This window comes from Marmota monax, unplaced genomic scaffold (assembly GCF_021218885.2).
Source record: "Marmota monax isolate L192 unplaced genomic scaffold, Marmota_monax_Labrador192_F-V1.1 WCK01_AAM20220418_F8-fsc00207, whole genome shotgun sequence".
Lineage (NCBI taxonomy): Eukaryota > Metazoa > Chordata > Mammalia > Rodentia > Sciuridae > Marmota > Marmota monax.
In genome coordinates, this window is record NW_026692713.1 from 804,486 (window position 1) to 831,454 (window position 26,969).

General features: G+C 38.6%; 1 protein-coding gene across 1 annotated transcript in view; it reads right to left on the reverse strand.

Moving 5' to 3' along the window:
- The window catches only part of Ptpn20 (protein tyrosine phosphatase non-receptor type 20), a 77,528-nt gene extending 69,954 nt beyond the window's left edge, over nucleotides 1-7,574 (reverse strand). Inside the window, exon 1 of the mRNA XM_046446773.1 lies at nucleotides 7,488-7,574. Coding sequence (XP_046302729.1) covers nucleotides 7,488-7,574 — 87 coding nt within the window. The remainder of the gene's footprint in view (nucleotides 1-7,487) is intronic.
- Between the last annotated feature and the right edge of the window lie 19,395 nt (nucleotides 7,575-26,969).

Below are 26,969 nucleotides of genomic sequence, written 5' to 3' on the forward strand. Positions count from 1 at the left end.
GAATTTGGAGGGTCTTACAAAGTACAAGATACAAATGTGACCCTCTCTCAAATACACAAGTGGGAAGGCCAAAAAGAATTGCCGCTTAAGCAAATATAAGGCACCAAAGATGAACCACCACAAAGAAAAAAGTGGTCTGTTTTGGCAAAAATATTTACCACCACAAGAATTATGTAACAGTTACAGGAATACTCTTCCAGGACAATCAGGAATGGAAAGTGAGAAGCGTAAACCCTGGGCCAGTTGACATGGGCCATACGAAACCCTGGGCAAGTTGACATGGGCCATATGTACGTGGTTCTGCATACTTTAGAATATTGACCTGATGGGAAAAATCACCAGAAATCTTAGGTCATCATAATTAGGTTTTAAGGATTATAAAACATGAAGAAGGCTGAGGATCCTTACATAGATTTTACCAATGGATCATCAAAGCAAATAAATACTAAATAAATATGTGCATTCTATCATTTGTCCATATCATAAAGGATGACTTTTTATTTTACAAGTATTGGTAGACTCAAGCATTTATTTATCTAGTCTTAAAACAGAAAGCCAGGATTAGGATTACTAAATACCCCAAGCAAATTTCTTGGGGTTTGGCAGTTTGAGTCATCTAATCATAGAACTATTATGAGTGACGGAGGTGGGGAGGAGTGGAGAAAAAGCATTTACTTCATCAGCATCAGAAGAGCTTCCCCTAGATTAAGCTTTTGATTCAGGGGTGCCCTACACTACTGTGGTTAAAATCTGTTTTTTTTATTGGTTGTTCAAAACATTACAAAGCTCTTGACATAGCATATTTCATACATTAGATTCAAGTTGATTATGAACTCCCAATTTTACCACAAATACAGATTGCAGAATCACATCGGTTACACATCCACATTTTTACATAATGCCCTATTAGTGACTGTTGTATTCTGCTACCTTTCCTATCCTCAACTATCCCGCCTCCCCTCCCCTCCCATCTTCTCTCTCTACCCCATCCACTGTAATTCATTTCTCTCCTTGTTTATTTTCCCATTCCCCTCACAACCTCTTATATGTAATTTTGTATAACAATGAGGGTCTCCCTCCATTACCATGCAATTTCACTTTTCTCTCCCTTTCCCTCCCACCTCATGTATCTGTTTAATGTTAATCTTTTCTTCCTGCTCTTCCTCCCTGCTCTGTTCTTAGTTGCTCTCATTATATCAAAGAAGACATTTGGCATTTGTTTTTAGGGATTGGCTAGCTTCACTAAGCATAATCTGCTCTAGTGCCATCCATTTCCCTGCAAATTCCATGTTTTTGTCATTTTTTAGTGTTGCGTAATACTACATGGTGTATAAATGCCACATTTTTTTTATCCATTCATCTATTGAAGGGCATCTGGGTTGGTTCCACAGTCTAGCTATTGTGAATTGTGCTGCTATGAACATCGATGTGGCAGTATCCCTGTAGTACGCTCTTTTAAGGTCTTCAGGGAATAGTCCGAGAAGGGCAATAGCTGGGTCAAATGGTGGTTCCATTCCCAGCTTTCCCAGGAATCTCCATACTGCTTTCCAAATTGGCCGCACCAGTTTGCAGTCCCACCAGCAATGTACAAGAGTACCCTTTTCCCCACATCCTCGCCAGCACTTCTTGTTGTTTGACTTCATAATGGCTGCCAATCTTACTGGAGTGAGATGGTATCTTAGGGTGGTTTTGATTTGCATTTCTCTGACTGCTAGAAATGGTGAGCATTTTTTCATGTACTTGTTGATTGATTGTATGTCCTCCTCTGAGAAGTGTCTGTTCAGGTCCTTGGCCCATTTGTTGATTGGGTTATTTCTTATCTTATTGTCTAATTTTTTGAGTTCTTTGTATACTCTGGATATTAGGGCTCTATCTGAAGTGTGAGGAGTAAAAATTTGTTCCCATGATGTAGGCTCCCTATTTACCTCTCTTATTGTTTCTCTTGCTGAGAAAAAACTTTTCAGTTTAAGTAAGTCCCATTTGTTGATTCTTGTTATTAACTCTTGTGCTATGGGTGTCCTATTAAGGAATTTGGAGCCCACAATATGTAGATCAGAGCCAACTTTTTCTTCTATCAGACGCAGAGTCTCTGATTTGATATCTAGCTCCTTGATCCACTTTGAGTTAACTTTTGTGCATGGCGAGAGGAGGGGATTCAGTTTCATTTTGTTGCATATGAATTTCCAGTTTTCCCAACACCATTTGTTGAAGATGCTATCCTTCCTCCATTGCATGCTTTTAGCTCCTTTATCAAATATAAGATAGTTGTAGCTTTGTGGATTAGTCTCTGTGTCCTCTATTCTGTACCATTGGTCCACCCGCCTGTTTTGGTACCAGTACCATGCTGTTTTTGTAACTATTGCTCTGTAATATAGTTTGAAATCTGGTATCGCTATACAGCCTGATTCACACTTCCTGCTTAGAATTGCTTTTGCTATTCTGGGTCTTTTATTTTTCCATATGAATTTCATGATTGCTTTATCTATTTCTACAAGAAATGCCGTTGGGATTTTGATTGGCATTGCATTAAACCTATAAAGAACTTTTGGTAATATCGCCATTTTGATGATGTTAGTTCTGCCTATCCATGAACAGGGTATATTTTTCCATCTTCTAAGATCTTCTACTTCTCTTTTTAGGGTTCTGTAGTTTTCATTGTATAAATCTTTCACCTCTTTTGTTAGGTTGATTCCCAGGTATTTTATTTTTTTTGAGGATATTGTGAATGGAGTGTTTTTCCTCATTTCCGTTTCAGAAGTTTTGTCGCTGATATACAGAAATGCCTTTGATTTATGCGTGTTGATTTTATATCCTGCCACTTTGCTGAATTCACTTATTAGTTCTAGTAGTTTTTTTGTAGACCCTTTTGGGTCTTCTAGGTATAGAATCATGTCACCTGCAAATAGTGATAATTTAAGTTCTTCTTTTCCTATTTTTATGCCTTTAATTTCTTTCATCTGTCTAATTGCTCTGGCCAGTGTTTCGAGAACTATATAGAATAGAAGTGGTGAGAGAAGGCATCCCTGTCTTGTTCCAGATTTTAGGGGGAATGCCTTCAATTTTTCTCCATTGAGAATGATGCTAGCCTGAGGCTTAGCATAGATAGCTTTTACTATGTCAAGGTAAGTTCCGGTTATCCCTAGTTTTTCTAATGTTTTGAACATAAAGGGATGCTGTACTTTGTCGAATGCTTTTTCTGCGTCTATCAAGATGATCATGTGGTTCTTATCTTTAAGTCTATTGATGTGGTGAATAACATTTATTGATTTCCGTATATTGAACCATCCTTGCATCCCAAGTATGAATCCTACTTGATCATGGTGCACAATTTTTTTGATGTGCCTTTGTATCCGATTCGCCAGAATTTTATTGAGGATTTTTGCATCTAGGTTCATCAGAGATATTGGTCTGTAGTTTTCTTTCTTTGAGGTGTCTTTGTCTGGTTTCGGAATCAGGGTGATGTTGGCCTCATAGAATCAATTTGGCAGAGCTCCCTCTTTTTCTATTTCCTGAAATAACTTGAAAAGTATTGGTATTAGTTCTTCTTTAAAGGTTTTGTAAAACTCCACTGTATACCCATCCGGTCCTGGGCTTTTCTTGGTTGGTAGTCTTTTGATTGCTTCTTCAATTTCATCCATTGATATAGGTCTGTTTAAGTTGTGAGTATCCTCCTGACTCAGTCTGGGCAAATCATATGACTTAAGAAATTTATCGATGTCTTCACTATCTTCTATTTTATTGGAATATAGGTTTTCAAAATAATTTCTAATTGTCTTCTGTATTTCTGTAGCATCTGTTGTGATATTGCTTTTCATCCCGTATGTTAGTAATTTGAGTTCTCTCTCTTCTTCTCTTCGTTAGCATGGCTAAGGGCCTGTCGATCTTATTTATTTTTTCAAAGAACCAACTTTTAGTTTTGTTAATTTTTTCAATAGTTTCTTTTGTTTCAATTTTGTTGATTTCCGCTCTGATTTTAATTATTTCTTGCCTTCTGCTACATTTGCTGTTGTTTTGCTCTTCCTTTTCTAGGGCTTTGAGATGAAGTGTGAGCTCATTTATTTGTTGGTTTTTCCTTTTTTTGAGGAATGACCTCCAGGCGATGAATTTCTCTCTTAAAACTTCTTTCATTGTGTCCCATAGATTCCGATATGTGGTGTCTGTATTTTCATTTATCTCTAAGAATTTTTTGATTTCCTCCTTTATGTCTTCTGTAACCCATTGATCATTCAGTAACATATTGTTCATTTTCCATGTGATGTAGGATTTTTCCTTCCTTCTTTTATCATTGATTTCCAGTTTCATTCCATTATGATCAGATAAAATGCATGGGATTATCTCCACCCCTTTATATTTACTGAGGGTTGCCCTATGGCATAATATATGGTCTATTTTTGAGAAGGATCCATGTGCTGCTGAGAAAAAAGTATATCCACTTGATGATGGTTGATATATTCTATATATGTCAGTTAAGTCTAGGTTATTGATTGTGATATTGAGTTCTATAGTTTCTTTATTCAACTTTTGTTTGGAGGATCTGTCCAATGGTGAGAGAGGTGTGTTGAAGTCACCCATAATTATTGTGTTATGGTCTATTTGATTATTGAACTTGAGGAGAATTTGTTTTATGAACGTCGCAGCACCATTATTTGATGCATAAATATTGATAATTTTTATGTCTTGTTGGTGAATGGTTCCTTTTAACAGTATATAATGTCCTTCCTTATCCCTTTTGATTAACTTAGTCTTGAAGTCGATTTTATTCAATATGAGGATGGCCACCCCTGCTTGCTTACGAGGACCATGTGCGTGGTATATTTTTTTCCAACCTTTCACCTTCAGCCTGTTTATGTCTTTTCCAATCAGATGTGTCTCCTGGAGGCAGCATATTGTTGAATTTGTTTTTTTAATCCATGTTACCAGCCTATGTCGCTTTATTGGAGAGTTTACGCCATTAACCTTTAGAGTTCCTATTGATATATGGTTTATACTTCCAGCCATGTTTGATTATTTATCTTATTTTTTTTTAATTTAGTTTGTTTCTCCATGGTTAGCTTTCCCCCTGCCCTCTGTCTTTACAGAGGCACTTCCCACTGATGGTTTTGGTTATTGTTTTTCATTTCTTCCTCGTGTAGTGTTTTGCTCAAGATGCTTTTCAATGCTGGTTTTCTGGCTGCAAATTCTTTTAGCTTTTGTTTATCATGAAAGATTTTTATTTCGTTGTTGTACGTGAAGCTTAATTTTGCTGGATACAGAATTCTTGGTTGGCATCCATTGTCTTTCAGTGTTTGAAATACGTTGTTCCAGGATCTTCTCGCTTTCAGCGTCTGTGATGAAAAATTCGTTGTTAACCTTATTGGATTACCCCTGAATGTAATCTGCCTCCTTTCTCTTGTAGCTTTTAATATTTTCTCTTTGTTCTGTATATCGGATATCTTCATAACAATGTGTCTTGGCGTTGGTCTACTGTGATGTTGTGTGCTCAGTGTCCTGTATGCATCTACAATTTGTATATCCATTTCCTTTTTTATTTCTGGAAAGTTTTCTGTAATTATTTCATTCAGCAGGTTACTCATTCCCTTCCTTTGAATCTCTGTACCTTCCTCTATCCCAATGACTCGTAAGTTTGTTTTTTTTTATATTATCCCATATCTCTTGGATGTTTGTCTCGTGATTTTTTACCAGCCTTTCTGAGTTGGCTAGACTCTTTTCAAGTTGATATATTTTGTCTTCATTATCTGACGTTCTGGCTTCTACTTGCTCCACTCTGTTAGTGATACTCTCAATTGAGTTTTTAATTTGGTTTATCGTTTCCTTCATTTCTAGAATTATTGCTTGATTTTTTTTATAATCTCTACTTCCTGATAAAGATGCTTAACTTCTTCTTTTATCTGTTTATGTAATTCATTTTCAATGTGTTCTTTCACTGTTTGGATTTGCTGTCTCGTATCCTCTTTAAGGTTCCATTCCATCTGTCTAAGGTATTCCTTAAGTTCTTTATATGACCATTTTTGTAATGACTCTAGATCCTCCTGAATATTTAGGCTGTCCTTCATTGTTTGTACCCCTTTTCTTCCTTGCTTTTTTATGCTGCTCATGTTACTTCTTGTTCTGTTTGACTGCTTAGTTACTGTTTACTCTTATAAATTTATTTGATGCTTGGGAGGAAAGATATTAGAAGGGAAGGGAAGAAGTCACTAAAGAGAATGAGAGTAGGCAGGTAGAATTCAAGGAAGGGGGAATAAGAAAATTGAAAAGAAATGAAAAGACAAAAGAAAAAAATAGAAAATAAAGAAAAAAAATTTTTTTAAATAATAATGATAATAAAAAAATGAAAATTAAAATTTAAAGAAATAATACTAATAATACTAAAATAAAAAAATAAAATAAAAATTAAAAACATTACAAAAAGTTAAAGAACAACAACACCAACAAAAAAATGAAAATGAAAGAAAAAGAAAAAATAATAATAATAATAAATGCAGTCCTAGAGTTCGATTAACTTCTCTTCCAGTAGGTGGAGCTGTGCCCACTGTCAAGCTTCTCCTCTCAATAGGTGGGAACCATTCACTGTGCAGCAGCTCTTCATCCCAGATTGGGCGGGTCTCCAATCCTGAGTGTCTAGGGCCTTCTCTTGTGTTTCCTCAAGCCAGGCCCTGCTCACCTGTGACGCTCACCACAATACTGGCTACACGCCTGGTCTGTTGCTCCTGGGAGCCCTGTTTTCATGAACGCCTGGGCACACTCTCCCTGTTTGCCTCCCTCAGACCCTAAGTTTGTAGAGCTTGGGGCTGAGAACCCCCAGCGAATTTGCTTGCCCTCCGGTAGCCACGCCCCCGGTAGCTGGTGCAAGAGACCTCAGTTGTCAGCACTGGTGGGAGCAGTAGCCGGGAGTTCCGCTCCACGAGTCCCATGCCACTCCTGATTCCCTCGGTCTGGCTATCGCGCTCACAGGAGAGCTAGAAGGGGCCCTTAAGGGAGAGCTGGGAGGGGCTCTTAAGGTTCCCCCGCTGTGTGGAGAGAGATGGCTAGGGGATTACACACCTGTCGCGCTCGTTTCAATGAAGTTATCTCCTCCGCCCGTGACGTCAGTTCTCTGCCATAGTGGTATCCCGTGCAAATGGTGACCGTTCATTCCCTTTGCCAAGTGACCAATGCAACGGGTGGGTCCTGACCGTCTTTCTGAAGCCCCATTTCAATTCTGTGGCCACTGCCTATGAAGGCTGGGTTGGCTTTTACCTCTGTATGTTCATACTGGCCGACCAGTTATTTCAGCGGGATCGTTAGTGCTGAGTCACGAGAAGCAGGCGAACTCGAATGCAGCCGATCCAGGCTCGGTGTGTGTGTTCTGAGGGGCCCAGACTATTCGCCCCAGATCCACGTCAGCTCAGCATTGCCTAGTGATCCTAATAGCTCAGTGAAGCCAGTATAGCCACAAACATGGTGGATGGAGATTTAGTACTTCCCTTCTATTTGACCATCTGCCTCACCTGATGTGTCAGGTTCTTCAGTTGTCCACAAATTGGCAGTTCGGCATTCTGTGTCTGCCAAGTCTTCTTCACATTCTTACTCGGCATCTTGTTCCCTCCCTGAGAGACCAGGCTGCAGGGACGCGCCGGCCCCCTCGGCCGAGTGAACCCTCTCCAGGCTCGCCTAGGTGTTCCGCGCCCACCGTGCTGGCTGAGGAGGGGGTCTCCCGCCGCAAGGCCGCCGGGCCCTCGGTAAGGAAGCCGGGTGCGGGTGCCCCAGACGGAGGGCAGGTCGGTGAGGCGCTGCACCAAAATCTGGTTTAACCTGCCTTGTTCTTAGTGAAAATCAGTTCCTAAAGATCACTCCTTTCTTTCTTAAGGGCTCACAAACCATCTATTTGTTAATAGAAACATAACATAAATCAAGATGGCTAAACTGTCATTTCTTAAGGGGCATCATAGTACAGAAATTATAATTAGTAAGAGGCACCTTTTTTGTTCTCTGCTTTATTCTATATTCAAGAGCAGTTCTAAGGCAATATTCAATTCAACAAACATTTATTAAACACCTAAAATATACAAAATACTGAGTTTGCTTAAGCAAAGAAGAAAAAGACTCAAACTTTATCCACAGGGAACTTACACTTCAGTAGAGAAATAGGTAAATATCTATAATATTTGACAATAAAACAATATATCCCTTAATAGGGATATAAATAAAACCTATGAGAACACAGAAAGAATACAAATAGTACTAATATCATCAATACTTTTAATAAGTAATTTTGGAACTTGTGTCAGGTTAAGAATTATAAAGAAACTTGTAGACCAGTGGAAGAACATTTGCCCAGCATCTTCAAGGGTTCAATCTCAAGCACTGCAAAAAAAAATGTTTTTCAGCTGGGTATTGTGACATGCACGTATCATCTCAGCTATTCAGAAGGCTGAGGCAGCAGAATCATGAGTTCAAGTCCAATCTGGGCCTTGAATGTTAAGATTCCATCTTAAAAATAATAATAATAATAAAGTAACTTTGTGTTCTCATTTTGGACTTCAAATTCATTTATACATTGAACCTTTCAATTTTCCAAACCATTTCTTTCATTGAGAAAAGATACCATTACCAGGTAGTAATAAACAATTTTTTTTAAATCACCATTACATAATACAATACTTTTTAATGTAAAAATGTAATTATAATCTTAAAATTTCTTCCAACTGAATATCATCAGAATTGTTCCTATCAAGAAATCTACCCAGTTGGGCTGGTGACATGAATTTGCAAATGTTTTAAATAAGCAGGTACCTCAACTATTCAACTATTGCTTCTTTTGTCCCTTTTAAGGATTCTAAAACATAGGCAAGAAGTGTTAACATGTAAAATCAAAAAGAAATTGACTCAAAATTACATTTAAAAGATTCTAGAAAAACTGATCATTTCATCAGAGTCTTGAACAAAACAGAATAGATCAACCATTAATTGATGAAACTTAACTCAAAAAGAAAAAATATTAAATGGTATAAAACAAACTATAACAAAAGGAGATCAATAATCTTGGATAGTAATCTGAGAAATGAAAATCAAAGAAAGTTCAAACACCATTTCAAGACAATTAAATTAGTAACATTTCTTTTTGGTATGATAATACAAATGCTGGTAGGTTACAGTATAAGTGGTATACTTTGGGTAAAGTGCTTAACCTCTTTGGGAAAATGATATGACATACAAAGAAAAAAGCAAAATTCAGACCCATTACTTCAATTATCCCAATCCAGAGAATTTATTAAATTAAGGAATAAAATTATTCATCCAAAAAATAGAGGCTATAATTATTAATTTATGGTCAATAATGTATCAACAACAAAAAGAAAAAACTGGGAACAACATATTGCTATGGATAAGTAATATCACAATGAGAAAGAAAGCTGCCTCTCATCTTAAAAAGTTTTAAAGTGTAGAAAGACTTTAAAAAGACTAAGAGGACTTCTGTAGTCAGAGCTGCAAGGTCAAGAAATCCCTGCTCCACAGAAAACCTGGCTTATAATTCTGGAACAGGAACCACAAAAAGTAGAGTAGTCAAGGCTATCTTGAGCAAGAAGATTAAAGCTGGAGGTATAACATTCCTAATTTCAAACTATATTACAAAGCCACAGTAATCAAAATGGTTTGGTACTAGCATAAAAACACATGCATAAACCAACAGAAGAGAATAGAGAACCCCCCCCAAAAAAATCCACATATTTACTTGTCGCGACCCCTTGCCCGCAAGGAAGACACAACTCGAGAATCTTCTTTCAACAGTTTATTCAGGCCCCTGGATATTTCTTCTTCTCCCTCTCTGATGCCCCTCCCAGCCTTAATAAAGCATCCCAAGCCCCAATGCAAAGCTGCCGCGTGGAGCTTTCTCACAGGGTGGTGAAAAATCATGTGCCAACTTTCCCAGATAAGAAATTGTTTGTCACAGACCACAGCGGAGCCAGCGTCATCTTGTAATGGCGACCATAATCTGCAGAAATGGCAGAAGCGGCTCACCACAGTTCCCCCTTTTCTGTTTTCTTAAAACAATACAGGCGAGAGTAGAGGTCCTATCCCACTGTGCAGAAGTGGCTGCATAGTATGACTCAGTCCTAAGGAGGCGCCTTCCCCAGACCTGAAGCCATATCAGCCGACGCCTTTTTTCGTGGGGCGGGGCGTGAACGCGTCTAACCCGCATGCAATAGGACATGCTCTCCTTGAGGTCCACGTCAAGGATCACTCAAGTGCAGTGCCTTGCCTCGCATCCTGTATCGTGATGATGGTGGACGAAGGGGGATAGCTGAGGCTGAACTGTGGCTGTTTATAAGGACAAAAAAGTTGACAGCACCCTGAAAGAAAGGCACGGACTTTAAGACGATAGAAAAGCACTAGTGTGGAAACCCATCTGCGTGCAATGGCAGTAAGACTGGCAGAGTGCAAGGGCTTTCCAACACTAAGAGAATAACAAGGAAAGTCATGTCGATCCCAGTGCAATGTTATAATAACTTGGGGTGTAACGACCATGACAAAGGTTTACTGCTTAAGATGCGCAAGCCAGACTTGAGGCGAGTTGCCATTTTCTAAAGCTGCAAGAGCTTGTATGATCATAGCCTTTTCTTGTGCATGGCGAGTTTTAAGGCGACAGAGAAGCCACAAACAGAGTACAACACTGAAGCAACACATAGCACCAAAAATGCCCATTCCCACCCATTCCTTAAAAAAGGAAAAGGCAGAGGATAGCCAACTGGTGAATTGACCCAAAGTCACTGGTTCGACACGGGTGCTATTCAAAACAGCAATCCGAGTTAGTTGAGACTGGATCAAGTTTTCTGCTTCCATGGACCAGGTTCCGGATAAATATTCCCCGATGATGCGGGAGGCATTTCTGGAATCATAAAATCTGACAGAGGTTATACATAAATGTGCACGTTGATCAATACAACCCAAATGTACTAGGTCAGACAATTCCTCAACTTGAGCTTGAAGCAGATCTATCCTTTGATTAGCAGCCAGAATCCCAGATAAAATATGTTGATTAATTCTACTTTGAGATTCAAGTATGGTGGATGTTTGTTGAATAACCTGATTAATAGTGGCAGTAGTTTGTACCTGGCTGGCCATGACTACTCCAGCTATAACTGCTGCAGCAGCAGATACCGCCACAGCTATCACTATGGCTGCCGTAATTCCAAAATCTCTACGGGCTCTAATCAGTTCAACAATAGGAAATGACTCTGGATCTGCAGTAACCGGGATCGGGACAAAGGTTGGAAATTTCATAACCATTGCCGTAGTCCAGGAGCCATTCCAACACTCAGACAAATAACAGGTAATATTAGAGCAATTAAGCATCCCCTGTGATGTAACATTAGCCAAAAGAAACAGGAACGGAGATTGGAGACGGACTGCTGCGGAGGGTAATGTAGCATTAAACAATTGTGAATTATTTGCAGAAATTTTAAGCCTCCTACCTCGCTCTGAGTCTTGGGTACTTCCAGAAACATTAAACAGCCAACTTTGGACTCCTAATATTTCCCTGGGGAAACACAAGCGCGGACTAGACTAGCCCAATCTGAGGGAGTCATGCAAAATCTAGTAAGTCCCTCCACCTGAGTGAGAGTGAAAGCGGCATCTATGCCATAAGTGCGGACAGATTCTGCCAAGGTTTTAATTATCTTAAAGTCTAAAGGCTCATGATATCTTCCCCTGTTATTGTCCTGAAATACAGGGTATGCAAGTCCCATATCTGTATTAACTGTCCTCCAAACTTGTGCATGAAAAGATCTCCCGGAACCTTGGCTCCCCACCACATACGGAGGTGGGGCAATCTGCACCATATCTTCTTCTAGATATTCTACCTCCTCCTCCTCAGAGTTTTGTTGACCGATGTTAACTCCCTTCCCCTTCTTACAGTAGGCCTGCGTGCCCTGTGTCTCCTTTTTCTTCTTTTTCATTTTTATCTTATGTACTTGTTGTAACAATATATCAAGGTCCTCAGAACTCTCTGAGTCGCTTGTGTTCTCAGGCGTTTTTAATTCGGTCAAGTCTGGGTAGAGCCTTCTCCTATTTTTATCTTCAGGCTCTTTTGCCTTCTCACTACTGTTACTTTTAATACTCTCTGCCACTTCACTACATGATCCTTCAGATTTTTCCTCATGCAGTTGCTCAAGAATAGCTTGACCCTCACTCACAGCTTCCTGGCATTTACCATCTGTAAGGCAACCACGGACCATTTTCCAAAGGGGTATCACCCCACCCTCTAATATGCCCTGCTCAGAAGCAAAGTCAAGATCTTTGCCTAATTTATCCCAACTAGGCACAGTAAGGCTGCCCGAAAATGCAAACCACGGTGCAGCGATATCTATCTTCTGTAAAAATCTCTGTAAAGTACTATGTTTCACTTCCAGTCCCTTGGAACGTAACAGGCCATCTAGGGCCAGGAGAAGCGGACTTGAAGATGCGGCACCCATGACACAACAACAAAGAAAGCACAAAAAAAAGAAAGCGAAAGTACACAGTGCAGCTGCAATAAAATGTAAGGCTCTCTCTTTCATTACAGAGGAGCTGTCCCGCTTTGGTCGCGGATCCCACTTACTAGGGACTAACCCCGCTTTGATTGCGGATCCCACTTACCTGGGACTAACCCCGCTTTTATCGCGGATCCCACTTACCTGGGACTAACCGGTGCACCACCCCTGACTGTTGAAAGTTCTGGTTCCCGGGTCTCGGCACCACTTGTCGCGACCCCTTGCCCGCAAGGAAGACGCAACTCGAGAATCTTCTTTCAACAGTTTATTCAGGCCCCTGGATATTTCTTCTTCTCCCTCTCTGATGCCCCTCCCAGCCTTAATAAAGCATCCCAAGCCCCAATGCAAAGCTGCCGCGTGGAGCTTTCTCACAGGGTGGTGAAAAATCATGTGCCAACTTTCCCAGATAAGAAGTTGTTTGTCACAGACCACAGCAGAGCCAGCGTCATCTTGTAATGGCGACCATAATCTGCAGAAATGGCAGAAGCGGCTCACCACATTTACTGACAACTGATCTTCAACAAGATTCCAAGAATACACAAATGAAGGAAGGACTCTCTTTAATAAATGGTATCATAAAAACTGGATATCCACATGTAGAATAAATATGGCCCTTACCTCATACAATAAGAAAAAATCAAGTCAAAATGTATTAAACATAAGATATAAAACTATAACACTACTAGAATAAAACAGGGAAAGTTTCTTAGAATTGGTCTGGGTAATGATTTTTTTGTATATGAAAAAAAGCAGAAAGGAATAAGAATAAATAATCAACAGATTGCATCAAACAATAAAGCCACTCCAAACAGCAAAGGAAACAACAGAATGAAAACAAAATCTATAGGATGGGAGGAAACATTTGCAAGCCATCTATCTGATAAGAAATAAATATTCAAAATATATAAGGAAATATTCAACTCCAAAGCAAGTAAAATAAATAACCTAAATAGACATTCTTCAAAGAAGACAAATAGCCACCAGGTATATGAAAAGGTGCTAACATCAATAATCTTCAGGAAAATTCAAATCAAAAACATGGGATTATCATCTCAAACCCTTATAAAATATGGTATTAAATATAGAAAATATAGTATAGTTGTTGACAAAGATGTTGAGAAAACGGAAGACTTGCACCTGTTGGTGGGGACATACACTGGTACAACCATTATGGTAAATAATAAAGAATTTAAATAATAAAGAATTTCCTCAAAAAATTTAAAACAGAATTTTTATATACCCACTTCTGGGTATATATCCAAAGGAAATGAAATTAATGTCCCAAAGAGGTATCTATACTCTCATGTTATTATGAAATAGCCAGAATATGGAATCAACCTAAATATCTGTCAATGAGCAAATGAAAAAAAAAATCTGTTGTACATGTATTCAATGGAATAGTATTCAGTCACATAAAAGAATAAAATCCTGCAATTTACTATAATATGGATGAACCTAGAGGACATTATGTTAAATGAAATAATCTATACCCAAAAAGATTTCGATTATATGTGGAAATTAAAATAATCAAACTAGCCAGGCGTGGTGGTGCATGCCTGTAATCCCAGTGGCTTAGGAGGCTGAGGCAGGATCATGGGTTCAAAGCCAGGCTCAACACAAGTGAGGTGATAAGCAACTCACTGAGACCCTGTCTCTAAATAAAATACAAAATAGGGCTGGGTATGCAGCTCAGTGGTCAAATGCCCCTGAGTTCAACCCCCAGTACCCAAAAAATAAAATAATCAAACTCATACAAGCACTGTAGAATGGTGATTGCCATGGTGAGGGGGATATGGGGAGTTGTTGGTCAAATAATACAAAGTATCAGTTATACAGATGAATAAATTCTAAAGCTCTGGTAATACAGCATGATACTTACAGTTAATAATACTGTTATTGGTATGATTAAATTTTGCTAAAAGTGTAGATCTTAAGTGTTCTCATCATAAAAAATGAAAAAATAAAATGGTAACTGTGTGAGATGTTAAATATGTTAATTAGCTTGACTGTAATGATCATTTCATAATGTATAGGCATATGAAAACATCAAGTCTTAGGGATCCAAGATGGCAGGCCAGAGGGAGGCAGCATTCTGTGTCATTACTGACCAGGGACTCAAGTAGTGGAAATACTGCTTCACTGTGAGTGATAGAGGACCGCCCCCTACAGCTGCTCCCACACAGAAATCACAACCACTATGCCTGTGCAGGGCTCCAGGCCTCAGCATCAGAACAGGACTCCTGACTACTCACCCACACAGGACTCCCAGGTACCCAAGCAGGACCACTGGCATCAGCACCTGCATAGTACTCCTGACCACCCACCTGTGCAGAAATCCTGGATGCCACTACCACACAGGATACCCAGCTGCTACCCATACACAGGAACTCCGGCCACCAGTCCTGTGTGGACCCTCACTTACTAATGTGGAGCTCCCCAAAATTGCCTCCATCTTGGGACTCTGCAGCTACTGCCATAGTTCCCTACACACGGTAGCCTGCTTGCACTGGGGGATGCTGAACAGGCTCTGAAGACAGCCAACAGCCACAACACTGCATGCCACAGACTCATCTCTAAACATATCACCCAATGCCATCGCTCAGCTACCCCACCTGACCCAAGACCCCACTGCTGAAAGAAGCCTCTTCCACTTTGAATCACCTTCATCTCCATCTTTAGTTGGGGCAACTCCCAGTTTGGAACACTGGCTTGGCAGGTACCATAGTTCCCAACTTCCCCCTCTCCACAACAGCCGCTAACACAGCACAGTGACTGTCCAATACAAAACAGCTCTCCAAGATTGATGTGCAGTCCCCAAAGTCCCTGATTAGGTAATATAAAGAGAGAGGATGAGTGAGATCCAGTTTAGAGACTAATTTAGAGACCAGGAACTGTGAGGTCTACAAGCGAGATAAGGTGGTAAGACAAGGTGCTCACATCTTACAAACAGGCCCCAAAGGAGATCCTTGGGGTGTAGTCTCCATCAGGGCTAGCAGGTGCCATACCCCACTTCCAGATGCCTTGCACCCAAGCCCAACCCTCCTACCCTGGTAACCTTCACTATTCCTGAGGGTGGAGATACCAGCTAATAACAGACAACTCCACCTATTGGATGAGAAGGGAAGCAGGAAAAATACTGATTCCCAACCAAAACAATCCTTGTTTCTTCCTTTGAGATTTTTTTTTCTTCTCCCTCTCCATTCTCTTGCCCTCATATGCCCAACATATATGAAACCAAGTATTTTCCATGATTTAGGATACTGAGGACTTGGATATCTGAATAGTATATTACAGTTGTTTTGTATATTCTTCTATATCCTATTTTTACATTTTTTTTATTTTTTCTTAGTATTTATGTGTGTTTCTTTTATCTACCCTATGTTCTTCCCACTTACTTGTCTTCCCAAAATTACTACCTTTCTTTTCTGCTACTAACCTTCTTCTTTAGATTCCTCTTTCACACTTCCTAAGATATAATAACTCTATATCCTCACCTCCTATCCATTAAACATTTCATCCTACACCTAACCCCTGGTTCTTTGTCCATATCAGAAACTGTAAACCCTTTTGCAAACCTAGTGTTTATATTATAGATAATAATTGAACTCACCATTTCTATATATTGTGACCAAACTGCAAATGTCTCAATAGCAACTATTTGGTTTAAGGTTGTATATTGTTTGAATTGGGATCTGTTAACATTGTCCTTCCCCTCAAAGGAGATGTACTGGAACCCTGCAGGGGCACTATAAGCCTATAGGGTAAAACGATAATGCCTAAGATCCATAGAGCTAGAAAGGAAGACACACAAATAACATAAAAAGACAAGGGAAGAAAGTGCCCCAAACAAATCAAGATACTATATTATTAGAATCCATGGCCAGCACAGCAGAAAAAATTACAGAGAAGGAGTTCAGGATGAATATAATTAAAATGTTATGTGAATTAAAGGATGATATAAGAGAGTAAATACAGGGAGCAAAAGATTACTTCAATAGGGAGAGAGAGGTTCTTAAAAAAAAATCCTTCAAGTGAAAGAAACAATAAACCAAATTAAAAGTTCAACTGAAAACATCACTACAGATTAGACCACTTGGAAGACAGGACCTCAGACAATGAAAACAAAATATACAATCTTTGAAATAATGTAGACCACATAGTGACGATGGTAAGAAATCATGAGAACATTCAAGAAATATGGGATAGCATAAAAAGATTAAATTTAAGAGTTTGGGTAGAGGAAGGCATAGAGTTCCAAACCAAAGGAATGAACAATCTATTCAATGAAATAATATCAGAAAATTTTCCAAACATGAAGAATGAATTGGAAAACCAAATACAAGAGGGTTACAGAGCACCAAATGTACAAAAATCACAACAGATCCACACCAAGGCCATTAGAATGAAAATGCCTAGCATACATGAAGACAAATAACAACATATATGCCTAGCATATATGAAGACAAATAACAAGTGCTGGCGAGGATGCGGGGGAAAAGGTACACTCACACACTGCTGGTGGGACTGCAAATTGGTGAAGCCAGTTTGGAAAGCAGTATGGATATTCCTTGGAAATCTGGGAATGGAACCACCATTTGACCCAGCTATTTCTCTTCTCGGACTATACCCAAAGGACCTAACAACAGCATACTACAGGGACACAGCCACATCAATGTTTATAGCAGCACAATTCACAATAGCTAAACTGTGGAGCCAACCTAGATGTCCTTCAGTGGATGAATGAATTAAAAAATGTGGCATTTATACATAATAGAATATTACTCAGCACTAAAAAAGAATAAGATCATGGCATTTGCAGGGAAATGGATGGCATTAGAGAAGATTATGCTAAGTGAAGTTAGCCAATCCCAAAAAAACAAATGCCGAATGTCTTCTCTGATAAAAGGGGGGTGATTCAAAGTGGGGTAGGGAGGGAGAGCATGGGAGGAAGATTACCTCTAGATAGAGAATAGGAATGGGAGGGAAAGGGAGAGAGAAGGGGAATAGCATGGATGGTGGAAGGAGACCCTCATCATCATACAAAATACATGTATGAAGATGTGAATTTGGTGTCAACATACCTTATATACAAAGAGAGATATGATAAATTGTGGTATAAAGGTTTATTAAGAATTGTAATGCTCATGTAAAATGGCATAATTTCGGGTGAACATACTTTATATACAGAGTTATGAAAAAATTGTGCTGTGAATGGAAAATTATGATTGTAATGCATTCCACTATTGTCATATATACAAGAAATAAAAATGAATTTTAAAAAAAGATTTCTTGGCATAGGGACACATACGTTTAAGGGCTCTTTCCTCACCAGAGGGAGAGCTGAACCAACAATCTTGGGAAAACTGGATGTATAGCAACAAAAGTAGTTTCTCCATTCAGAGAACTCAGGCTTTTTCTCAGTCTAGAGAAATCTCCTGCATGTTGCTGCTGTGACATGAAAACAGGAGGCATTGAGTTTTCACCTTGGAGTTACTCAGATCTCAGTTCGGACTCTAGAGTTTTCCTAATGGTGTTTTCCCATGATGAACCTGTTAAGAGCCTAAGCTGTACTGTAGCTTGGGAAAGGATCTTGAATGGTGAGGACATTACTAAAGCTTCTTTTCCCTTGTTCATAAAATGGGAGAAATAAATACAGTGCCTCCTACAGTTCTTAAGAGGCTCAAGACCTCTACGGCTTATATCCACTTGTAGTTCTTGGTCCAGGACTGGCATGAAGTAGGTGCTGACTCCTGTCTCCCCTCCCTTCCCGACTTTCTGTTATTTTCTCTTCTGTGGAACAGATTACTTTAAAACTGAGTTAAAAACTCAAGTGTAAATTGTCATGCCCATCTGTGGCTGTAGCCCACAGCATAAAGACCTCCTTTGCTTTCTATTTTGGAGACATGAAAAAAGGCTACTGTGTTTGCTCATGGTAGGAGTTCAGTAAGTGTTTAGTGACTGAATAAAAAGAATATGATATTTAAAAAACAATCCTCAGATTCACAAAGGCCAGCACTTTCAATTCTGGGGAAATAGTCACATAAACACACGTAGGGTTTTCATTGCCTTTATGTTTCTTGTAGCATCTTCAGGTTTAAAAATTTGGAGTGTAAATGAACGAGTGGCAGATGTGCTGTTTCCAGTTTCCTCTGATTTTATGACTGGGGTTTACAAAGGAGGAGTACAAATGGGCATCGCCCCATAGCTTCTTCTGGGATGCATCCACCCAAGAGATAAGGCTGATAATGGTGGATTGGCAAACCTTTCTCTATGGGAAGAGAAACCAGCTCAACCAGAGACTGGGAAGTACCTATCTGAGACTGAGATCAACATGTCTGAATTTTTCTGTTACAAGCCTGAGTGCTGTAAATAGATCCCTTGTATAAGAGGTTGAAGAAGAACAAAAAGAGATTTAAGATAATAAAATTCTTAGACAAAAAAAAAATAAAAGCTACTTCAACACCTGGAGCCTAAATAATATGCTACTGAATTAACATGGGTTGCAAAACACATCAAGGAGGAGATTAAAAAATTCTTAGAGATAAATAAGAACACTAATACAACATATCAAAATCTCTGGGACACTATTGTGGCAGTACTAAGAGGAAAGTTCACTGCATGGATTTTATTCTTTAAAAGAAGAAAAAGTCAACAAATAAATGAACTAACATTACATCTCAAAGCCCTAGAAAAAGAAGAGCAAATCAACACCAAAAGCAGTAGAAGAAAAGAAATAATTAAAATCAGAGCTGAATTCAATGAAATTGAAACAAAAGAAACAATTGAAAAAATTGACAAAACAAAAATGCTGGTTCTTTGAAAAAAATAAATAAAATTTATAAACTCTTAGCCATGCTAATGAAGAGAAGGAGAGAGAAAACTCAAATTACTAAAATCCAGGATAAAAAAGGAAATATCACAACAGACGCTACAGAAATACAGGAGATAATTAGAAATTATTTTGGAAATTTGTACTCCAATAAAATAGAAAATATTGAAGGTATCAACAAATTTTTAGAGTTATATGATTTGCCCAAATTGAATCAGAATGATATACATAATTTAAACAGATCAATTTTAAACAATGAAACAGAAGAGGCCATCAGAAGCCTACCAACCAAGAAAAGCCCAGGACCAGATGGATACACAGCTAAGTTCTACAAGACCTTTAAAAAGAACTAATACCAATATTCTTCAAATCAGGTCATGAATAGAAAAAGAGGGAGCACTTCCAAATTCATTCCATGAGGCCAATATCACCCTGATTCAAAAACCAGGCAAAGACACATCAAAGAAAGAAAACTTCAGACCAATATCTCTAATGAACATAGATGCAAAAATTCTCAATAAAATTCTGGCAAATCAAATACAAAAACATACCAAAAACAGTGCACCACAATCAAGTGGGGTTCATCCCAAGGGATGCAAGGCTGGTTCAACATACAGAAATCAATAAATGTAATTCATCACATCAATAAACTTAAAGATGAGAATCATACAATCATCTCAATAGATGCAGAAAAAGCATTCAACAAAATACAGCACACTTTCATGTTCAAAACATTAGAAAAACTTGAGATAACAGAAGCATATCTCAACATTATCAAAGCTATCTATGCTAAGCCCCAGGCCAACATCATTCTAAATGGAGAAAAACCTGAAAGCATTCCCTCTAAAAACTGGAACAAGACAGGGATGCCCTCTTTCACCACTTCTATTTAACAAAGTTCTTGCAACACTGGCCAGAGCAATTAGACAAAAAAGTTAAAGGAATACAGATAGGAAAAGAAGAACTCAAATTAGCATTATTTGCCAAGGATATGATTCTATACCTAGAAGACCCAAAAAATTCCACCAGAAAACTTCTAGAACTAATAAATGAATTTTAGCAAAGTAGAAAGACATAAAATTAACAACCACAAATCAAAGGCATTTCTGTATATCACTGACAAATCCTCTGAAAGGGAAACGAGGAAAACTACCCTATTTACAATAGCCTAAAAAAATAAAGAAATAAAGTACTTGGGAATCAACTAAAAGAAAGAGGTGAAAGACCTCTACAATGAAACACAAACACTAAAGATAGAAATTATTAAAGAGGATCTTAGAAAATGGAAATATCTACCTTGTTCTTAGATAGGAAGAATTAATATTATCAAAATGACCATATTACCAAACTCACTATACAGATTTAAAGCAATTACAATCAAAATCCCAATGACATTCCTCATAGAAATAGAAAAAGCAGTCATGAAATTCATCTGGAAAAAATAAGAGACTCAGAATAGCTAAAGCAATCCTTAGCAAAAAGAGTAAAGTGATAACATCACTATACCAGACCTTAAACTATATTATAGAGCAATAGTAATAAAAACAGCATGGTATTGGCACCAAAACAGACTTATAGACCAATGGTACAGAATAGAGTACACAGAGACTAACCTACATTATTACAATTATCTTATATTAGGCAAAGGCATCAAAAATATACAGTGGAGAAAATATAGCATCTTCAACAAATGGTGCTTGGAAAACTGGAAATCCATATGCAACAAAATGAAATTAAACCCCTATCTCTCACCATATACAAAACTCAATTCAAAGTGGATTAAGGACCTAGGAATTAAATCAAAGACACCACACCTAATAAAAGAAAAAGTAGGCCCAAATCTCCATCATGTCAGTTTAGGCTCTGACTTCCTTAATAGGACTCCTTTAGTGTAAGAATTAAAATCAAAAACCAATAAATGGGATGGATTCAAACTGAAAATCTTCTTCTTAGCAAAAGAAACAATTAGTGAAGTGAACAGAGAGCCTACAGAACGGGAGCAAATTTTACCATACACACATCAGATAGAGCACTAATCTCTAGGATATATAAAGAACTCAAAAATCTTAACACCCAAAAAACAAATAACCCAATCAATAAATGGGACCAAGGAACTGAACAGACACTTCTCAGAAGAGGATATACAATCAATCAACAAATATATAAAAAAAATATTCAACATCTCTAGCAATTGGAGAAATGCAAATTAAAACTACTCTATGATTTCATCTCACTCCAGTCAGAATGGCAGCTGTTAAGGATACAAACAATAATAAGTTTTGGCAAGGATGTGGGGGGAAAGGCACCTTCATACATTGCTGGTGGGACTGAAAATTGGTGCAGCCAATTTGGAAAGCAGTATGGAGATTCCTTGGAAAACTGGTAATGGAACCACCATTGGACCCAGCTATCCCACTCCTTGGTTTATACCCAAAGGACTTAAAAACTACATACTACGTGGAGCCACATCGATGTTTATAGCAGCACAATTCAAAACAGCTAAACTGTGGAACCAACTGAGATGCCCCTCAGTAAATAAATGGATAAAGAAAATGTGGCACATATAATGGAATATTACTCAGCATTAAAAGAGAATAAAGTCATGGCATTTGCAGATAAATGGATGGAGTTGGAGAATTGAATGCTAAGTGAAGTAAGCCAGTCCCAAAAAAACAAATGCCAAATGTGTTCTCTGATATAAGGAGGCTGATTCATAGTGGGAGGGGGAGCATGGAGGATTAGATGAACTCTAGATAGGACAAAGAGGTAGGAGGGAAAGGGAGGGGCACAAGGGGTAGAAATGAGGGTGGAATGAGATGGACATCATTACCCTAAGAAAATGTATGAAGACACGAAGGATGTGACTCTACTTTGTGTACAACCAGAGATATGAAATTTGTGCTCTATATGTATAATATGAATTGTAATGCATTCTGCTGTCATATATAACAAATTAGAATAAATAAAAAAAACATCAAGTTGTACATCTTCAATAAAGCTGGGGTGGGGAATTACTTCCACGGAGAGAGAGCAGCATTGATAACAAGGAGACGGAGTAGAAAAGAAAACTCCTAAGTGGACATGGAAGGAATAAAGAAAGGAATATTGAAAAATGATTTCAAGCTACTAATGTTTAGAACAACACAATGACAACATAGGTCATTTGAAGGACAACTTTATTGTAATAAGTACTCCATTTGTATTATGAACCAAAAGCCTTAGAAATCTCTGTGCCCTCAGTTCATATCTATGAAAATTACAGAAATAATCAGAGCGTTGTGGCAGATTACAAATCTTATTGTCCTCTTTGTGTTTTTATTGTACTTCCCAAATTCTTCAAAATGAACCTATATTACAACTATAATCAGGAAAAAAAATGTTACTTAAAAACAGTAGTCAAAGACTACTAATCCTTGGTCCTCTACATCTGACAGCTTATTAGAAATGCAGTCTTGGGCTAGTTAACAAAGCCTGGTCCTACACAGCTACAATCTGAGAGGCACTGATCCAGCTCCTTCTATTCCTATATCCCCCAAAGTAGATGATGCAACAGAACCTACCAGATTTTTTTCTAACCTCGGTTGGTGAAGACATGTCACCACAGCCCAAACAAGATAGGTAAAAGGCTTATGTAGATACTGAGCCTTAAGTGTCCTGTGAATCAGGCAGAAGGTCTAATTAGCATCCAGGAGCCAGCACACGATTGTTGCTCACCTGATCAAATACACAAAACAAAGGATTTTCTATTACACAACTGGAATTTTCACGGCTTTGACATATTATTACCCATTAATTCAGTCAGTGTCATTCAATGGGCACTCAATTCTTTAAATGTCACACCTATCTAATCTGAATTAGATGCTGAAAATTCAATACTGAATAAATAAAAATTACTTGCAAAGCCTGTCTTCAAGGAATTCATGTTCATTCAATCCTCACATGGGCTAAGGAGTTTTATTTTCTAATATTTGCCATAATTGGCTTATAATAGAACATGCTACATTGCTCTTGCTAGTTAAAATTCAAAATATTTTTGTCTAAAGACCTTTTCATTAGCCACCTAAAAATGAAGTGGGATTACTACAAACTGAATCTAAAGTTAATGTCTTAAAATAGGTATATTTTAAAACTTGCAGAAATAGGATATTAAGAAAATTTACTTAAAATATGAGAGTAAGGCAAAAAGATTTTGAAATTCCATCAAATAATTTTAAGATATTCCTTCAAGACTGGAGATATGCTTATTTACAGAAATACCAAGGTTTAAATATGCAATACCTGCCTTCCACTAAATAAATATGTGAATGACCCTTGATTCTAATGATTTGTACTTTTTATATAAATATACACATACATACACACACATTAATAAGATTTCCGTAGCACATAGTTGAATAGAATGAAATTCTTATCAGTCCATACCAACAGAGGCCAGTTTCAAATTTTCCATAAAAGTCAGCAACACTTCCAGAGCAAACAGCTTTGATCAGAAATACATGCACATTTATGGCATTTTCACAAACAGCAGTGCAGTGAGTCAGAGATAACCCTACAGAAACACAAGAATTGAACTGGATGAATTTCTCTTCCTTTATTATTAAGTATATCTTAAAATGGATAACAAAATCAATATTAAGCTGATTAACAATTAATTCAATTTGGGGGTTGAGGCTATATACAATCACACAATTCACCATAAGTATATATGTACTGAAAGCCTCAATGTCTATAAAGTCTACAAAAGTAAAATATACAATAAAAACATCTTGGAGCCGCGGGCGATTTGCTCCCATCTGCTTCCTCTTTCGCTTCGCTCCGGGCAGAAAAGGTGAATGTGTAATCAGCAGTTGATTGTAAGTACCCTAGGCAAAAAAAGCTCAGTGCGCCCCGCCTTTTTTTTTTTTTTTCTTGAATATTTTTTATACAGGGAGAGTTTGTGGATTGGGATCATTGGCTGGGATGCGGTTTCTGTGCTGAAAATCCACTCCGCGGGAGCCGCCATTTGCTTTCTGCTGGCTGTCTTGATGGCTATGGCTACATTGTCCAGGAGCCGCACCTAGAGGTTGGAGCTGGGTTGCGTGCCGAGCCCTGTCTTCCAAAGGCTGGACCGCAGCCTTGAGCGCCTGGGTCGCCTGTTCGCCGCTGCACCCTCGGGCAGAGCCTGTTCTGGGGTGGTTCTGCATGCCCCTGCGAGGGGACCTGTGCATCAGAGGAGGGAGACGGAGAGCCGCGGAGGCAGCCGCTTGGGCCCCGGGGGCTGGGCACCGGTCAGTGGCGCAGCTACGATCGCGGACGAGTACGGCGCCCCTGAGCGTGGCCCCGGGGAAGAGGCGACGGCGGCAGGGTTTAATTTCTAGAAATCTGGACTGGAAACAGAAGCAGGAGTTTGTATAATCCCAAGAACTTGCTTATGCCAGGAAGCTGTAAGGGCAACATGAATATCATTGAGGAGATCTAACATAGCAGCGGGCGGGGAGAGATCAAGTCTCTGACCTCTTCAACTGCGCGGGCATAGGGAGCTGTAAACTGTATAAATGCTGTTTGCTCAGGATCACTAGGCAATGCTGAGCTGACGTGGATCTGGGGTGTACAGTCTGGGCCCCTCAGAACACACACACCGAGCCCGGATCGGCTGCATCCAAGCTCCAGTTCGCCTGCTTCTCGTGACTCAGCACTAACAATCCCGCTGAAATAACTGGTTGGCCCTTAGGAACTTTCAGAGGTAAAAACCAACCGAGCCTTCATAGGCAGTGGCCACAGGATTGAAACGGGGATTGGGAGAGACAGTCAGGACCCACCCGTTGCACTGGTCACCCGGCAAAGGGAACGAACGGTCACCATTTACATGTGATACCACCTTGGCAGAGAACTGACGTCACGGGCGGAGGAGATAACTGCATTGAAACCAGCGCAACAGGGCTCCCAGGAGCAGCAGACATGGCGTGTAGCCAGTATTGTGGTAAGCATCACAGGTGAGCGCGGCCTGCCTTGAGGAAACACAAGAGAAGGCCCTAGGCACTCAGGATTGGGGACCCACCCAGTCTGTGAGGAAGAGCTGCTACACAGTGATTGGTTCCCACTTAGTGAGAGGAGAAGCTTGACCCAGTGGGCACAGCTCCACCTACTGGAAGATAAATTAATTGAACTCTATGACTGCATTTATTATTATTATTATTATCATTTTTTTTCTTTTTCTTTTTTTTCTTTCATTTTCAATTTTTTATTGTTGTTGTTCTTTAACGTTTTTTAATGTTTCTAATTTTTTTTTAATTTTTTTATTATTATTATAATTTTTTTAATTTTAATTTTCATTACTTTTATTATCATTATTATTTTTGTAAAAAAAAATTCTTTTCTTTCTTTATTTATTTTCTAACTTTTTTGTGTGTGTTTTGTTTTTGTTTCTTTTGTCTTCTCATTTCTTTTCAATTTTCTTATTCCCCCTTCCTTGAATTCTACCTGCCAACTCTCATTCTCTTTAGTGACTTCTTCCCTTCCCTTCTAATATCTTTCCTCCCAAGCATCAAATAAATTTATAAGAGTAAACAGTAACTCAGCAGTCAAACAGAACAAGAAGTAACATGAGCAGCATAAAAAATCAAGGAAGAAAAGGGGTACAAACAATGAAGGACAGCCTAAATATTCAGGAGGACCTAGAGTCAGCAGAAAAATGGTCATATAAAGAACTCAAGGAACACCTTAGTCAGATGGAATGGAACCTTAAAGAGGATACGAGACAGCAAATCCAAACAGTGAAAGAACACTTTGAAAATCAATTACATAAACAGATAAAAGAAGAAGTTAAGCATCTTTATCAGGAGATAGAGATTATAAAAAAAATCAAACAATAATTCTAGAAATGAAGGAAACGATAAACCAAATTAAAAACTCAATGGAGAGTATCACTAACAGAGTGGAGCAAGTAGAAGCCAGAACGTCAGATAATGAAGACAAAATATATCATCTTGAAAAGAGCCTAGCCAACTCAGAAAGGCTGGTTAAAAATCACGAGAGAAACATCCAAGAGATATGGGATAACATAAAAAAAACAAACCTATGAGTCATTGGGATAGAAGAAGGTACAGAGATTCAAAGGAAGGGAATGAGTAGCCTGCTGAATGAAATAATTACAGAAAACTTTCCAGAAATAAAAAAGGGAACGGATATACAAATTTTAGATGCATACAGGACACCGAGCACACAAAATCACAGTAGACCAATGCCAAGACACATTGTTATGAAGATATCCAATATACAGAACAATGAGAAAATATTAAAAGCTACAAGAGAAAGGAGGCAGATTATATTCAGGGGTAAACCAATAAGGTTAACAACGGATTTTTCATTACAGACACTGAAAGCGAGAAGATCCTGGAACAACGTATTTCAAACACTGAAAGACAATGGATGCCAACCAAGAATTCTGTATCCAGCAAAATTAAGCTTCACGTACAACAACGAAATAAAAATCTTTCATGATAAACAAAAGCTAAAAGAATTTGCAGCCAGAAAACCAGCATTGAAAAGCATCTTGAGCAAAACACTACACGAGGAAGAAATGAAAAACAATAACCAAAACCATCAGTGGGAAGTGCCTCTATAAAGACAGAGGGCAGGGGGAAAGCTAACCA